Source organism: Emys orbicularis, chromosome 22 (genome assembly GCF_028017835.1).
Source record: "Emys orbicularis isolate rEmyOrb1 chromosome 22, rEmyOrb1.hap1, whole genome shotgun sequence".
NCBI classification, from domain to species: domain Eukaryota; kingdom Metazoa; phylum Chordata; order Testudines; family Emydidae; genus Emys; species Emys orbicularis.
This window is the reverse complement of record NC_088704.1, coordinates 8,913,502-8,930,088: the sequence shown is the minus strand read 5'-3', so window position 1 is coordinate 8,930,088 and position 16,587 is coordinate 8,913,502. Positions and strand designations below refer to the sequence as shown.

General features: G+C 43.9%; 1 protein-coding gene across 1 annotated transcript; it reads left to right on the top strand.

The window, feature by feature from the left end:
• Window positions 1-8,055: 8,055 nt before the first annotated feature.
• RNF186 (ring finger protein 186) lies at window positions 8,056-8,964 on the top strand. The gene has a single exon (XM_065421208.1). It carries the CDS (start codon window positions 8,056-8,058, stop codon window positions 8,962-8,964), a length of 909 nt encoding a protein of 302 aa, XP_065277280.1.
• Window positions 8,965-16,587: the final 7,623 nt, after the last annotated feature.

Sequence of the window (16,587 nt, the reverse complement as noted above, 5' to 3'; positions counted from 1 at the left end):
CTGGTCAGTCATGGAGGGATGCTTTGGGCTGGCAGTCGGCATGACAGCTCTTAATTTGGACTTCGACTCGCCTCCCTGGTCAGTGACATCATCTTGTTGGTCTGGTCAAGTCCCTCTCATTCACTGATCCTTCTCAGACTGGGCAGAGCTGGATGGTCCGTCTCGTCTCACTATGCTGGTGCAATGCATTACAGCTGATTTCAGGATCAGGTGAAAACTTGAGAGAGAGAGGACAGTAGGAAAATGGGGGGCAGAAAGGAGCACTTGAGGGAGGGCAAGACAGAGAAGGATCTCACATGTATCACATGGGGGTCGTCACTGACACAGTGATGAAGATCAAGTGTCCCCACCCAAGGTCTGGTGTCATGGCAACAACCCTTCCACCACAGCCATGCTGATGGTAAAAGTTCTTGTTGTGTTCTCCCCCAGAGTCTCTTTTAAAGGGCCCAAACAGGCGATGGGTGGAATAATCCATCCTCACTTTATTCTGTCCAGCAATTAGGCCTATTTTCCAACACCCCAGTTTGGTTTCTTGATTTCCAATCCTCTGCTCCTCTTGTTTACCAGTCATCATCTTAACACAGTCCTTGAGTGGTATAATTTGGCCCTTTCTGTTTAAAACAATTCAGTCTTTCTGTCTCCACCTTTTCTTAAACAGTTCTCTATAACAAATCATTGTGATAATTCATGAACCTCTAACCATTTTTCACCAGTTGAGTTTACAGTTAGGATAAATGTGTAGGCCCAGTTATCACAATAGCAACAAAGTGCAGCCTCCTCTCCGACTAGTGAAGCCTACCCCTAAGAGTTTTTTGTTTTGTTATTGATTTCCATCCCACGCGCACACACTTTGGAGGACCCTGCCCTGAGCCAATGTCCTCCCAGCAAACAAACCTGCATTCTTGTGATCCCACCAACCTTTAGCTTCCATAGATCTGCTCCCCAGTCTACACTCCACTGACATCGTAGACCTCTAGTGACAAGCACCCTATGATTCTGCTCATTTGTGAAGCCTTGCCGCTCCCCAATGTGCTATGTGGGTTGCTGTTGTCTGCCTGGAGCCTCAGATGTCTTATTCCTCACAGGACCACAGAAACCTGTGATTAGCTCTGCAAGTGTTCCCCCTTCAGAGAGGCTCAAGAGGGGAGGTTCAGCAGCAAAAGTCCTTTGAGTGAAAGATGGGAGGCTGGATTTTATTAACTCATGGTCATTGTCCATTGTGATCCTTGCCTGAGAGATCATTCTTATAAGCCTTACCCATGCTCTAAAACTTCCTCCCAAAATTAGGAAGTGGGCCAGAAATACCAGAACAATGATTGTGTCTCTTTCCAGAATCCCAAAGGTCACAGATCTCTGTTTCCCTAGAAAGCTATAACTCCAGGAAGCTTTCTCAGCTAGAAAACTTTCTGTCTTTTCTGGAAGATGGTTTGATAAAGAAAACTTCCTGTAGTTTGACATCTAACTCTCCATGGTTCATCTTGAACTGCACCACAAACTTCAAACTATAGAGTACAGTATGTGAAAGCAGAGGCTTTTTATGGCATCTCTGGAGCTTTTATAATCCCTGTTAGGAACTGTGGGCAACAAAGGCATGATTTTTGATAGACAGTCTACCTTATCATGCTGTAACATTCTCAGTGGAGTTCCCCAGGAAGTATTGATGGGTGCTGTGCAGCCTTTAATGCTGTAGAAAAGGTCAAGGAGATGATAAAAACACAAGGACAAAGGAGGAAGTCAAGCCACAGCTCAGTCCCCAAGATTCTCCCGCTTAGGGGGCCAGAGAGAAACTTGCTACTTTTTTATTCTATTTAGTTCCTGATGAATATTCATTTACATCAAGCTCTCCAGCTCCTCTTTTCTCTTTCTTGCTTCCTTTCCTTTCTTTGTCTAATTTCCTCACCTTCTCTTTCCACTCCTCTCCTTTGTTTCCGTCCCTTTAACCACGCTTCCACCCCCCAGATAATGCTCTACTTTGCCAGTCTCCATGGGCCTGATCTGAAATTCACCGAAGTCAAGAGGACTCCCATTGACTTCACTGGGCTTTAGATCAGGCCCCCAAAGCCCTCCTTCATTCTCCTCTCCCAGCTCTCTTCTAGAAGTGGGCACAATTTTTCAGACAAATTTTTTTTTTTTTTTTTTCTTTTCAGATTTGGGGCAACTAAAACATTTCACCAATTTGTGTAGAAATGAGAAAAAAAATCAGAAATGTCAAAAGAACCATGTCAACATTATCAAAATGAAACATTTTGGAGGGCTAGAGTCACAAGGGAATTTGGCATCAATCACAAAAACACAGGAGATGGAGATGCTCCTGGTAACCTCTAGCATAGGGAATAGCGTACTCACCAGGGACATGGGAGACCTGTAGAAGGACCCCCACCACCTTGTTTTCCTTCTTCTCTGGTTGTTGTGAATGTGGTCTCTCGTTTCTTTTGCTTTTATTAAAAATGGCCAAACCAAAATTTTTCTGATTTGATTCACTGAAAATCCCCCTCCCCCCAAAGAAATGGGTTGGGTTTGAACTGAACTATTTTATTTATTTTTCAGAATTGGCTGTGAACCAAACAATCAATTATTCACACAGCTCTGTCCCCTTCTCCCTCTTCTCTCCATTCCTTTCTCTACCCATTTTTGCTCATTCTACCTCAGGGATAAATGGCCGTCAGGTTTGGGGGGGTTTATTTCTTTATGCTTTTCCTAGTTGAAAAAATATGGCCTCCATTCTCATCCAATCGAAGGAACATCTGACCCTGTACTCTGGGTACTGACCCTGCACAGCAAGCTTTACTTTATAGGAAAGTATGATGGCCTTCTGCAGAAATAGCCCCAATACAGTTTACATGATATCTGTGAGATTGCAAGGTCTGGGGCTATTACTGTACAATAGTGTGATGTAAGTGGTGAGTTCAACTCCTGGTATGGCGCTTGAAAGTATGATCTTTTGGCCCACAGGTGAGACAAGATAATGGGCTGGTAGGGGTGCAGCATTTTGGGGTGTGTGGGTGGGTGGTGATGTGAAGTATGAAAGGCAGGGGGGACCCTCATCTGTTAGGTTTACCATCGTGAAATAGAGTGATCAGGACCTCTTTCACTCTGCTGAGAGCAAACAGCACTCCGACCATAAAATATCCTTCCCACCCTTGTCAGTGACAACTGGTTCAAAGACCATCTGGCCATCCACTACTAGTGCAATCATGTGCTGTCCCTACATCAATAACTCATGTTCCATTTATTTATCACCCCTGGACTCTGCACTTTATTTATTGCCCTGTTTTCTTATTAGAACTATGATGACCTTAGCAGGATTTTCCTGCTGTTTTCAGGACCGCTGCATTCCAGATGAATTGACAGCTGATTAATTTCTAGTTCCCTTTGTCTGGGAAGTTGATTGAAGTGACATTGTCTGATGGCCCCCCGGGAAATGCTCAGAATGGTAGAAAAGGACATTGAGGCAGAAAAAGTGAGTCGATTCCCTTGGAATGAGCATTACAAATATGCTGCCTAAGCTTGGCCACGTAGTCCTGCCCCAGAGCAGGACCGACGGGGCAAGCTAAGGTGGCCACTTGTGACTGTGTGTAAAACTGGGCCTGGCTCCCCTGTGTCAGCGAAAGTGAGCCAAATCCAGCCAGTTACAGGGGGCTGGGCTACACCCGTGCCTATAAAGGACTGCCAGAGGGCAGGAAATACTAGAAGTGGGAAGCTGCCAGGAACAAGGGCACCAGAAACCCCTGGGAGGGGTGACCTTGAAGCCTGAGAGCAAAGGAGTGAGTTAAAAGACTGGTTGCTGTTACTTTATTTGCCTGTGTTAAGTGAATAGACCTTTTTAAAGAAGAGAGGGCGTGGCAGCAAGTGGTTGCTAACTAGGGAAAAGCCCTGCGAGAATGTGTCTATGTGGATTTTCAGGTCTTGTCCAGCAAGTTGAAGGAGTCTGATAGAGTGTGGCTTTATTTCTATGCTGAGCTCCATCATCAATACCCTCTTTTTCTTTGTCAGTGTAATAAATTCCTTGGCTTTTAAGGGTAGCCTAAAGGTCCAGCCATAACAACAAACAAGACCTGGGACTGTCTGGGATGCAATACATGGGGTGTCTCACGATAGCCTCAGTAACTCATGGCCTATTTTCACCACTTCCAGCTCCCCAGCAGTAGGATCAAAGGGGCGTGTCCCATGCTTCTGGGGGCTTTGTGAGATTATTATTGTTTGGGATCCCACAAACCATGATGGTATCTCCAGTAGCCTAGGAGAAAGAAGAAAAGAATTGTGCTGCACTCTCTTCTCACTTGCTCTGCTGAAAATCAGGAGTAACTCCATTGAAGTCAGTGGAGTTACACCAGTGTAAAATTGGTGTATGGGGGAAAAGAGAATCCGTTCTAATGTCTGTCCATCTGTAAATATCTCTATTTCCTCTGTTAGGATCATAGAATATCAGGGTTGGAAGGGACCTCAGGAGGTCATCTAGTCCAATCCGCTGCTCAAAGCGGGACCAATCCCCAGACATATTTTTGCCCCAGATCTCTAAATGACCCCCTCAAGGGCTGAACTTACAACCCTGAGTTTAGTAGGCCAATGCTCAAACCACTGAGCTATCCCTCCCCCACATGTTGCTACAGTGTAAGTTGCATTAAAAGTCTGAAGGTGCATTTATATTCGCTGAAGCTTGCTGCTTTATTCATATTTACTGTGGGTGACAGGCAACACATCAAGAGTCTCTGCATCTGAACTGACTGTACAAACTGACTTTTTATCAGCATTGCTGGGGTGGCAGATGGAAGGTGCTTACGTGCCCCTGGTAGCCATTTTACACTAAGGCTGCTGCTTAAGACAGAAAATAAACTGTGGGGCATGTTGAGGAATCAACACAACTGTTGTTTACTCTCTTCACTCGAAAAAAATATTGTTTCAAAACATATCTGTTTCCAAGATCTGGGGAACATGTTAGGTCTGAGGAAAGGTGTGATCATTCTCCTATCCCAAAGTTAGAACATTTGAAATGTATCATGAACAGTAGAAGCAGCTCAGGGGACTATCAATAGGGCCCTACCAAATTCATGGTCCATTTTGGTCAATTTCACAGTCAGAGGATTTTAAAAATTGTAAATTTCATGATTTCAGCTATTTAAATCTGAAACTTCACGGTGTTGTAATTGTAGGGGTCCTGACCCAAAAATGGGTTGAGGTTGTGTGTGTCACAAGATTATTGTAGGGGGGTCATGGTATTGCCACCCTTACTTCTGTGCTGTTGCCTTCAGAGTTGGGCCCTTGGCCTGCAGCCGCCACTCTCCAGGGCGCCCAGCTCTGAAGGCAGCAGCGCAGAAGTAAGAGTGGCATGGTATGGTATTGCCACCCTTGCTTCTGCTGGCAGGGCACTGCCTTCGGAGCTGGGCTCTCCAGCCACTCAGCTCGGAAGGCAGCACAGAAGTAAAGGTGGCAATACTGTGACCCCCTACAATAACCTTGCGACCCCCCCCCCCCCCATGATCCCCTTTTGGGTCAGAACCCTCAGTTTGAGAAACGCTGGTCTCTCCCGTGAAATCTGTATAGTATAGGGTAAAAGTACACAAAAGACCAGATTTCACGGTCCATGACGTGTTTTTCACAGTGGTAATTTGGTAGGGCCCTAATATCAATATTCTCTCATTGGACACCAGGCTTGTGAAGTTGTGAGTTTGGTTATGGTATTCGATGCCCCACAGCAATCCTGTCCTTTGACTTTCCCTGCTTGCTATAAGGAAATCTCATGAGAAGAAACATTCCACAGAAATGCTTTTTTGTATGCAGATGAAGAGAGACGAAGACTGAGGATACCAAGTGATTACAAATGATTAAAGAAACAGTAATAGTATTAAATATTTACCGTACCATAGTCCTATTCTCAGATAAGTGAGTGCAACTTGCAGGGAAGTCATTTGCAGTTGCACCCATGTAGCAAAGGGCATAACTTGGCCAAAAGTTCTTTCCAAATGTTGGGGCAGATCCTTCAAGCCCTCTGCAAACACAACTCCCATACACTGCACTGAGAGTTTCATGCGTGGAAGCTTCTGGGATCAGGCCCATTAAATAGGTGGTTTTTAATCCCATTTAACAGATCTGAAAAGAGAGCTCAGGAGTGCTCTGGCTCCAGCTTCCTGGGCCTTACCCTACCATGCAGCCTCACTTAAGGCTATGTTGTGCTTTTAGGCCTAGCCAGGAGCAAGGGTTAGCATATAAATTGCATCACATGGGAGGCATTGCTCCCCTGAGAAGCAGTGCCTTTCTTGCTTACCCCTTGCTCCAGACAGTTGTAATCTGCCATTGGCCTACATCAGCTACAAATTATAATGTCCCCATGTTACCTCAACTGTTCTGGTTGGTGTGTTGTAGGAGGTAGAGCCAAGACTCCACTCTTTACAGCCCAATTTCCACTGCCTAAGCAGGGGGTGAAAGGTGGGCTGCGAAGACAGGAACACGTGAGCATGCAGTGCCTACATCTTCCAGTGCACCAGGACTCAAGATGCATGTAGCCTTTGCAGGGGGTTGAGAGAGGTACAACCCAGCTTGAAGGACTCACAGTTTGAAGGACTCAAAGGCTTCTTGTTCTAGAATGAACTAATTGGTATCCATGGGTATTAATGAATCACTAACAGACCACCTAGCTACCCATTATCATTGATTAGTTTAGGTAAAGACTACAGGAGAGGTGGCTTTTACCACCAATAAAGAAATGTGTACAGTATATAGGAACTGCAAAGCTCTAGAAATCAGAGGGAGTAGAGAGTAAACCCATAGCATGGGGGCTAATTAATGACAATGAAAGAGCGCATGGCTTACTGTGTTTGTTTGGAGGGTGAGTACAGGCCTCCTCTCCATCCACTTTTTTGGGGCAGGGTTTGTTTCAGAACTGAACTTGTCTGGGCTGCTGTTTCTAATCAATCACCATTTCTGACTTTCATTTTCATTCCCCACCGCAAGCTCATCTGGAAGAGGTGTGGATTTAAAGCGGTTGTAGGTCCCACGGGCAGGATCACCTTGGCATATTCATATACCCCGGTAGTGGCATGTGTTGGTTTTTCTGTAGCACTTGTCTGTCTGGGTTTCAGTATCCATTTCCCATCACACACAAGGGGGCTGGGTATTTGTTTAATGTGGCCCAGCAGATTCAGTAATTCTGGTTTCTCCTACAATTGACTGAGACTGTTCAAATTCTAGGACCTGATTATGGGGAACTGACAGTCTAAATGCGGGAGAGACACGGTGGGCAAGGTAATATCTTTTATTGGACCAACTTATGTTGGTGAGAGAGACAAGCTTTTGAGTTTACACAGAGCTCTTCATCAGGTCTGGGAAACTAGTATTGTGTAAGCTCGAAAGCTCGTCTCTCTCCACAACAGAAGTTGGTCCAATAAAAGATATGACCTCACCCACCTTGTCTCTCTAATATCCTGGGACCGATACAGCTACAACAACACTGCATTATTTTAATGAGTAACTTTGGAAGCACATGTAGAATCAGGCCCATCATTTTCACTTTTCCCTATACCTGCTCTTCTCCTGTGGAACTCCTCTGACTTAAATGGAGGTTCTCCTGATTCTCGCTAGTGTAAGAGCGGTCTATCCACCAGACTGCACTACCTAATATCACTAATAATGCCATCAATCTAATAACACAATTCCTCCAACTCTCAGTCCAACATAGTGGCATTTGAGAACTAATTGAAATTGCTTTCAAAAAACCAAGTACTGCTTTTATGATTATAGTGGTTCTATTGCCAGAGTCTGACCACCTTAGCAAGACTGGTTTGTCACTTCAATTTTATTAATGCCACAAGGTCTGCTTCTTGGAGAGGAATTGCTCTGTGATGTTATCAGGCATTATAAAATATCTTAGCCGTTAAGTTACTGATTAACACAGATTCCCGCCTTGTAAAAACGTCATTGTTGTCATAGAGTACGAGGTGCTTGAAGCCAGCGGTCACTATTCAAACACACATAACAGGAATAAAACACTGTATAAAGAGAGCCACAGAATCAGCAAACACTTTAACTGAGCAAAGTAAAACTGCACCAAGATCTCGCTCCATGGAGGGATCAACTGGCAAGCTACACATCGAAAATGAATCAAGTTCTCCTGGACCATCAGCTGCAGACATGGACAGACTGAGGTCCACTAAAGAAGAAACTGCAGACATTAACAGACTGGAGTCCACTAAAGAAGAAGCTGTAGACAAGGATTGTCCAGGCTCCTCTTCACCATCAGCCACAGAACTGAACAATCCAGATGCCTCTAAACCAGCAGCTTCAGAAATGAACTGTCCAAACTCAAGTAAGCCTCCAGTGACAGTAATGGACTCTCCTGACTCCTGTAAAGTATTAGTTTCAGAAATGGACCACCAACGTTCATCCAAAGCATCAATGGCAGATATGGACTGCCTCATCTGCTTCAACAGGTATCACATTTACAGGAGACCTAAGCTCCTGGCTTGCCAACATGCCTTCTGTGAAGTCTGCCTCAAGCTCATCCTTCAGAACGAGGACAATACCTGGATGATCACCTGCCCTCTGTGCAGAAAACCCACTGTTGTGTTTGGAGGGCTTATCCACACCCTTCTTGATAAAGAAGATATCGTAGGCCGTTTGGAAAGCCCTTGTCCAAATGCTGAGATACACCTCTCTGCTGAAGGGCTACATGGCACTGGTGGTACTCAATCCAGCCATGCCACTGTCTGTGAAAACCAGGACATTCCCAGTATCAATCAAACAGCTGTCCAAAGACTTGTGTTGCTCTTGCTGCTTGTGGTGATCCTGATCATCCTCGTACTCCCATTTGTGTACACTGGACTGATTAAATGGGTCCTCTGCCTTGTGCTTATATTGGGGTTGATCATGTCTTTGGTGCTTTGCTGCAACCCTAACTTCAATTGCAGCTCTTTGGGGATTTCAATTCCCTTCTTCCACAAGAAAGAGAGCCACGTTATATCCATTGCCTGAAAACTGGCGTGTATTATAAAGACAGCGGACTGGCGTTATTTGCAAGTTGCCAAATGGGAAACAATGGCTGATCATTACAATATAGATCTTTAGGAACCACTGTTCTTAAAATAAATTCAAAACACATCCTTAAAGTATCCCGGTAAGAAGTAGCCACAACACACAATATTGCTTAATTTTATTATCTGACCTAGTGAAATATTTGTATTTAATATTTTTGATATGTGAGATACAATTAGTAAGGATTTTCCTTGTTTGGGTTTGGTTTTGTTCTGGCGTATTGCATTTTGACTTGTACTGCAGAATGTTTATTATATGAAATGCTTATCAGCTGGCTTCCTGGGAAGATCAGTAAAACATCTGCCAGTGTGTTTGTAGATACCCTTCTTAGCTTGCATCTGAAGAAGTGAGGTTCTTACCCACGAAAGCTTATGCTCCCAATACTTCTGTTAGTCTTAAAGGTGCCACAGGACCCTCTGTTGCTTCTTAGCTTGTGTATATTTGTTCTTGGTAGAGAGGCCTGGGATAAAGTTAAAAACAACCATAAAGACAATGCTCTTGGTGGGCACATTGAGTCTGTTTTTTAAGTAGGGTTTCTGGTATGTAAAATTTCTCCATAGCCTTGATGGAGACTCTCCTGTGTTCTTTACCAAGCAAATGGTTCCACTTACTTGAACAAAGAACACTAAACTGAATCTGAATTTCTCACTATTCAGTCTTATGCCTGCCCCACCTCTGTTCTTGCCCTCTTCACATAAAGCCTAGAGTATGACATTGTATTCTGAGATGTGTGGTTCCTTAGGCAGGGATCAAAGAGAAGGAACTTGTTAATCACTAAAACACACCTTGTGGTATTTCTGTATGCAATGTGTCCATTAAAGTTTAATAACATTAATTGCTCTTTGACTTCTGTGTCTCATTAGGTTTCACACATAAATTAGCTGTCAGAACACTTCAGAGCTCTCTTCCTGAAGGGAACTGGAGCTGATAAAGCACCTAAGAAATGTAGTGAAATAAGAATCAGCAATTAAAGCTGAGAGATTATGGGCTACCTCTATTGGTGCGGGGCAAACAGTAATTGAGTTGATATGAAGAAAAGACTGTATAACCCAACTAAAATTATTGGTCTGTATTAAACTGGGGGAACTAAAGTTTTCACTAACCAGTTATATTTTGGGGAAGACTTCCACTGATGTCAGTGGGCTTTGGATCAGGCCCCTGGTAACTATTAATATTTGTTAAGGTCAAAACACTAAGAAGGGAAACTGAAGTACCCTAGCTGTGAATGTCTTTGATGGACAGAGAGATTAGTGAGACAGACTGACTAAAATAGATGATGCCCTTTTAAAGGCATCAGCCTTGGCAGTACTATTCTTCTCTGGGATAAGACACAAATCTTTCTTCCGGCTTAAACTCTTTGAAGAGCATAAAATCTCTGGGTCTTCCTATATATTTGGGCACTACTGTAATACTAATAATCCCAAAAAGAATGGGAGTCTCCACTGACACTAAGGAACCCAGCTGTAGATTTGAGGCCCGAGTGTTAACTATTTCAGTAGATGCTGAAAATCCATTTAGTGGGAATAGAAATAGAAACCTTTCTTATGCTTTGAAGGTTAGAAAGCGAGTTGAATAGTAAGAGACTGACAGCCCTGGAGAATGTTGTTCTTTATGGATCCACAGAACATGATCACAGACAGAGGCAGTACTGGTTTCCCTCCCACTGCCTTGTGTCAATATACTTCAAGCCTGACTTGAAGGGCATAGTATGAGAGGGGTAGCCGTGTTAGTCTGAATCTGTAAAAAGCAACAGAGGGTCCTGTGGCACCTTTAAAGACTAACAGAAGTATTGGAGCATAAGCTTTCGTGGGTGAATGCCCACTTCATCATTACTTGCGTCTGATGAAGTGGGCATTCACCCATGAAAGCTTATGCTCCAATACTTCTGTTAGTCTTAAAGGTGCCACAGGACCCTCTGTTGCTTTTTGAAGGGCCTAGAGATCTATCGGATAAGAGGTAGTTCAGCTTAGATGTCTCTTCAGTCCTTAAGAAGACTGCTGACAATGGGTCTGATCACAAGCCCATTGGAGGGAACGGGAATCTTTCAACTAATTTCAATGGGAGGTGGATTGGGCCCTAGGAGCTTGACTCATTTCACAACTGCTGCTAAATCGCACCTGGAGAAACACGCTCCAGTGTGAAAATAAATATTTGCAACAGTGAACAACTAGGTTTTTAGAGCAAAGGACAAATAAACGTTCTATTCATACTGTACAAGACAATAGGACTTTCTTGCGCTCATTATTTATCATACCAATCTTTTCCCTTTTTAGGAGAATTTCAGCTCTTCCTAGTTAGAATTCCTGAGAATTTTTTGCTCTTCCTAGCTTTCAGTCTCTCTTGTTTCTGAATTAGCATAATGATTAGGCAACAGGCTTCAGTCTAACAGGGAGAGAGGTTATTAATGAGAAAAGTGTTGAGGTGGTAATAAGGTGCAAATTACATGCAGAATAAATATCTTGCAACTGTGACTTCAGAACTCAAATCCCATCAAGAGATTCTAAGGGCATGATAAGACCTGACCGTTAAGTTTAAGTAGTTTGTGTAGGCAGCAGAATCTTGAGTCTGAGAATTCAAATTTGCCTGGTTGATCTTTCATATATTAAATTATCCACTCTTCTCCCATCTTCTATTTCTTCTTCCCCCCTGCTGCTTATCCCGCCAGAAAAAGAGCCAAATGTGCTGTAATCATCTTGGAGCTGATCTACAGCTTGTATAAATAAATGGAACTCCATTAATTTCAGTGCTGATTCGCACCATCAGATCTGGTCCCTTGTTCTGATTAGTTGATTTTGACAACTACCTGTAGTGTCATACTTGTGACTTATCAGAAGGTTTCTTCCCTGGGTTAAAATGTGTTTCCCACCGCAGTCCTTTTTATGTCATCATAATTACACTGCTGCTTTCATGTTCCACTTCAGTAACTAACTACCCACTTTGCAACCCACCAATCAACAGGGACAACCTTGTGTCAGACTCCTATTCCTAAAATAATAATTGCACACAACTATTTGCCTTTATAGCCATCAGTGGACTAGTTCATAAAAAGCAATCTCTGGCTTTTGCAGACTGCACCAGAGTTAAGCTATTTGTAGAGGAATTACTGCAGCATAAGTCCACTTGACACCAGCCTGTTCTCTTGCCAACTACAGTAGAGGTGTAAGGCACTGCTAAGTACAGAAGCCTAATTTTATGTTATTTACCCAACTTCAAATCATACTGTAATTAGGTTGGTTTTCTTTATTTTAGTACAATAAAACCATATTATAATGTCCCTAAAGTTTATAACATCAGATAATACTCAGTTGCAACAATCATTCCATTCTGTTTTCTTCACTTACAACATCCCCAGCTATAACTTATGTCTATAAACTAGGGATGTAAATATTGTTTAAAAAGTTAACCATTTAAATGATTAAAATTCTATCGTTTAAATGGTTGACCGATTAAAAGGAGAGGGGCTGGGGTTGCTGTGGCCGGCGAGGTGGGGGCTGCGGTTGGTCGGACGGCCACGAGGCAGGGGTCAGCTGGCCGGCCGCCAGGGCACGGCCGGGGCTGGAGTCCGGCCAGCGGGGCCAGGATCCAATGCTGTGTCGCCAGGGCCAGGGTCTGGTGTTGCGTGGCACAGCTGGGGGCCAGCACTGCTCGGCTGGGGTCCGGCCTGGGGGCTGGGTCGGGGTCTGGCCGGGCCCGGGGTCCGGCCGGGGGGCGGGTCTGGGGTTGGGGTGCGATCGGGGCTGGGGGCCAGGGGCCGGCCGGGGGTTAACTCCCGGCTGGCTCCTGAGTGGCCCTTCACTCAGTTCAAGGCTACCCTGGATTACACTGTGGTTGGCCTGTATTTGGCCTCTGGGAGTCACTTTAGCCACCTGTACGTAAAGGTATTGTGTATTGTGCCTTATGTACTTTAATATATGGTTTTGCCTAGAGATGCGCTCAAGCAAAAATCTCAGAGCAGAACACTCCTAACTTTGGTGAAATACAGATCCAGTTTTTTGCAGCTTGCATCAAGTTATATAATGGACTGGACCAAAATCCTCATTCTGAATGCTTCAAGTTTGTGGCTCTGCATCCAAACTTTGCATTTGGGCCTATTTTTAAAAAAGCTTCAAATATTTGTTCAGTTTCAAAAGCAAATTTTGATTCAGCCAAATTCATGAACTAGATGACTCCTGAGGTCCCTTACAGCCCTACATTTCTATGATCCTCTTGTCACGTCTTACTGCCATTTGAGCACCTAAGTTTTACGAGCACAAATACCCATAACAAATACATTTTAAGACTGAATGTTCTATATTCACCAAAAGTGACATGTTTGAGTTTATAATTCACAATTCACGCTATGTTGGTGAGTTATCTGATTCCTCTAGTCAAGGAACAGAAAGCATTTGATTTACCACATGAATTGTGTAATGACCCACCACAGACCAGTTGCAAGTTTGGGATATTCATAACTAACTGTGAATCTTCTGAAGACCAAGAATTATTCACTGAGGAAATATGTAAATCAGGGGTTTATTGCACATTTTCAATTACCCATTTGCAATTGTAAAGATCTGTCAGTAGATAATTTGAGAGCTGGGGGAAGAAAGACAAGTTAGATCAAGATGGGACAGTTCAATCTTCATAGAATATCAGGGTTGGAAGGGACCTCAGGAGATCATCTAGTCCAACCTGCTGCTCAAAACAGGACCAATCCCCAGACAGATTTTTGCCCCAAATCACCCCCTCAAAGATTGAACTCACAACCCTGGGTTTAGCAGGCCAATGCTCAAACCACTGAGCTATCCCTCCTGTTGGCTTTACCTCTGGCCGAAGGATGAGGGTGGTCACAATCTGTCTCTTAATACATCTTTGCTACAGCCCCTGGGCTTCTGATAAGTTGTCATTGTGGCCCCTGATTATTAAAAAAGTTTTGACACTGTTGTTTTAAATGATCCTCTTAGGTTTTAAATTTCCTTATCCAACTTTAATCTCAAGAATAATGACTGTACAAAGGCTCTGAGTTGTATTATATAAGAAATGCACTCTAGGTCAGTCATCTTTGATTTCGAGGCTGCAATCTCAATACAGAAACCCAGAAAATGTGGGTCTGTACTGAGTAATATATATACTCCTCTCTCCCTTTCTCTTTCTCAGAGGGTGTTGACATTTGCCAGGCCAAGAAATATGTGTCACACTGATTGAAAAAAAGGTATTTTATAATGAGCTTCGCAGGTACTCAAAGCCACAGAACCCTGGCACAGTGAAATCCCACAGCCAAAGCAGGAGACAATGCCATGGAGAAGAATTGAACAATGAAAAAAGCATGGTAAAAGCAGATGGATCAGCAGTGGTGTCCAGCCTCTGAAAAGGAATGAAAGTTGATAGATATCAGGAGGCATTGGCATTTACATAGCACTTTTCATATTCAGCGCTTATAAACCCTGAGTAATCCTGACAACGCACCCATGAGATAGACAAATAAATATGATCATCCCCACTTTACCGATAGGGAATTGAGGAAGTGAAGTTAAAATTGCCTTCCACAAACCACAAAATGAGTCAGTGTCACAGGAGGATGTAGGCCTAGAACACACCCGGATTCTAGTACTGTACTCTGGCCCATAGGCAGTTATACCCTTGGGATGCATGACCCATACGTTTGGCATGTGGCCAAGTAGGACAATACTGACCAATCAGGACCACTTGGTTGGGTGGGCTCATTGAACAACATGAGTTTTAATAAAGCCAGATGCAAGATCTTACATCTAGGAACAAAGATGATGGGGAACTGTACCCTGGAATGCAGTGACACTGAAAAAGACTTGGGGATCATGGTAGATAACCAATTGAACATGAGCTCCCACTATGATGCTATAGCTAAGACAATGTATGCAATCCTTGGATGCATAAAAAGAGGAATGCCAAGTAGGAGTGGGGAGGAGGGATTATCTCTGAATACTGCATTAGTAAGACTACTGGACTCAGTAAGTCCAGTTCTGGTGTCCACACACCAAAAAGAAGGTTGAAAAATTATAAAGGGTTCAGACAAGAGCTACAAGAACATTTTGTGGTCTGGAAAACATGCCCTGTAATGAAAGACTTAAGAAGCTGTAACTATTTAATTTATCCAAACGAAGATTAAGGAATGACTTGATCATGATCAAGGACAGCTGATCAGAAATTTTCCAGCAAAACTACCAATTCGCTGAGGCACACTGATTCATCAAATCTATTACAGAGTCAACAAAACATTCCTTGAAATAGGGCACACAGACTACAGCAGAGAAAGCCAGACAGCACTGGGAACCCCAGCTGAATAGCAGTGGTGGAACTGACAAGAATGTCAATTTCACATATTTCCTTTTGGGAACACGTTTCCCTCTTTCTGAAATGAAATTTTAGGGGGGAAATTTCCAGTTCGCTGAGAAATTTCAATAAATTTACTTTCATTTTGAGTAAGAACAAACAGATTGCAAAATACCGAAATGTCCTGCGAACCAAAGCCCCTGAGTTGGCCAATTCTATCTACAAGTGTCTACAGGGGGAAGAGATTCTGAAGGTAGCTGGCTCTTTAATCTAGCAGAACAAGGCAGCATGAGATATAGTGGTTGGAAGCTGAAACTAGAAAAATTCAGACTCACAATCAGGTACACATTTTTAAATGAAGGCAATTACTCATTAGAACAACTAACCTAGGGATGTAGTAGATTCTCCATCACTTGGAATCTTTAAATCAAGACTGAATATCTTTTTAAAAGAGATGCTCTGAAGGAGCCAGAATTTACCAATGTACATTGCCAAAGAGCCACAGTAATATGTCAGCAGCCCCCCATCAGTGTCTGTGCCCCCCGCCGCTCCCAGCGCCCCCCCACCCACCGGCAGCCCCAACGATCAGTGCCTCCCTCTCCCTCCCCCACCTCCGGATCAGCTATTTCGTGCCATGCAAGAGGCTCTGGGGGGAGCGGGGAGGAGTGAGGTCACTGAGGGGAGAAAGGGGTGGAGTGGGGGCAGGGCCTGTGGCAGAGCAAGGGGTTGAGCAGTGAGCACCCCCAGGCACATTGGAAAGTTGGCGCCTGTAGCTCCAGACCCAGAGTCGGTGCCTAAACAAGGAGCCGCATATTAACTTCTGAAGAGCCGCATGTGACTCCGGAGCCCCAGGTTGGCCACCCCTGCTCTAGCAGCTCAACGAAGCTATGGTTTTGATGCAGAAATTACTAGGTTACTAGAAATTACTTCTGGCCTGTGTTACGCAGGATCACTATGGTCCCTTCTGGTCTTGAAATCGATTCATCTATTAAATTAGAAAGTGTATGCCCCTTGTAGCCTCAAAATCTCTCACACAGTAAACTGTTACTAAATTTACTGTTCATAATATTTTGCTGCCCTAGGAATGTATCTATTCTATTTACATGCCAGAGCAGATTTCATTTCACTGCTTCCGCCTCTCTCTCTCTGCCGCTGCCCCCACTCTAGCAAAACCACCCTTGCACTTCCCATAGGCCTGGTGCAATGGCTCTAGTAGGGTAGCCAAAAGGCAAAGTTGCAGGCCAGTTCCTTTCTCTGGGGGACTGTGTCAGTGGT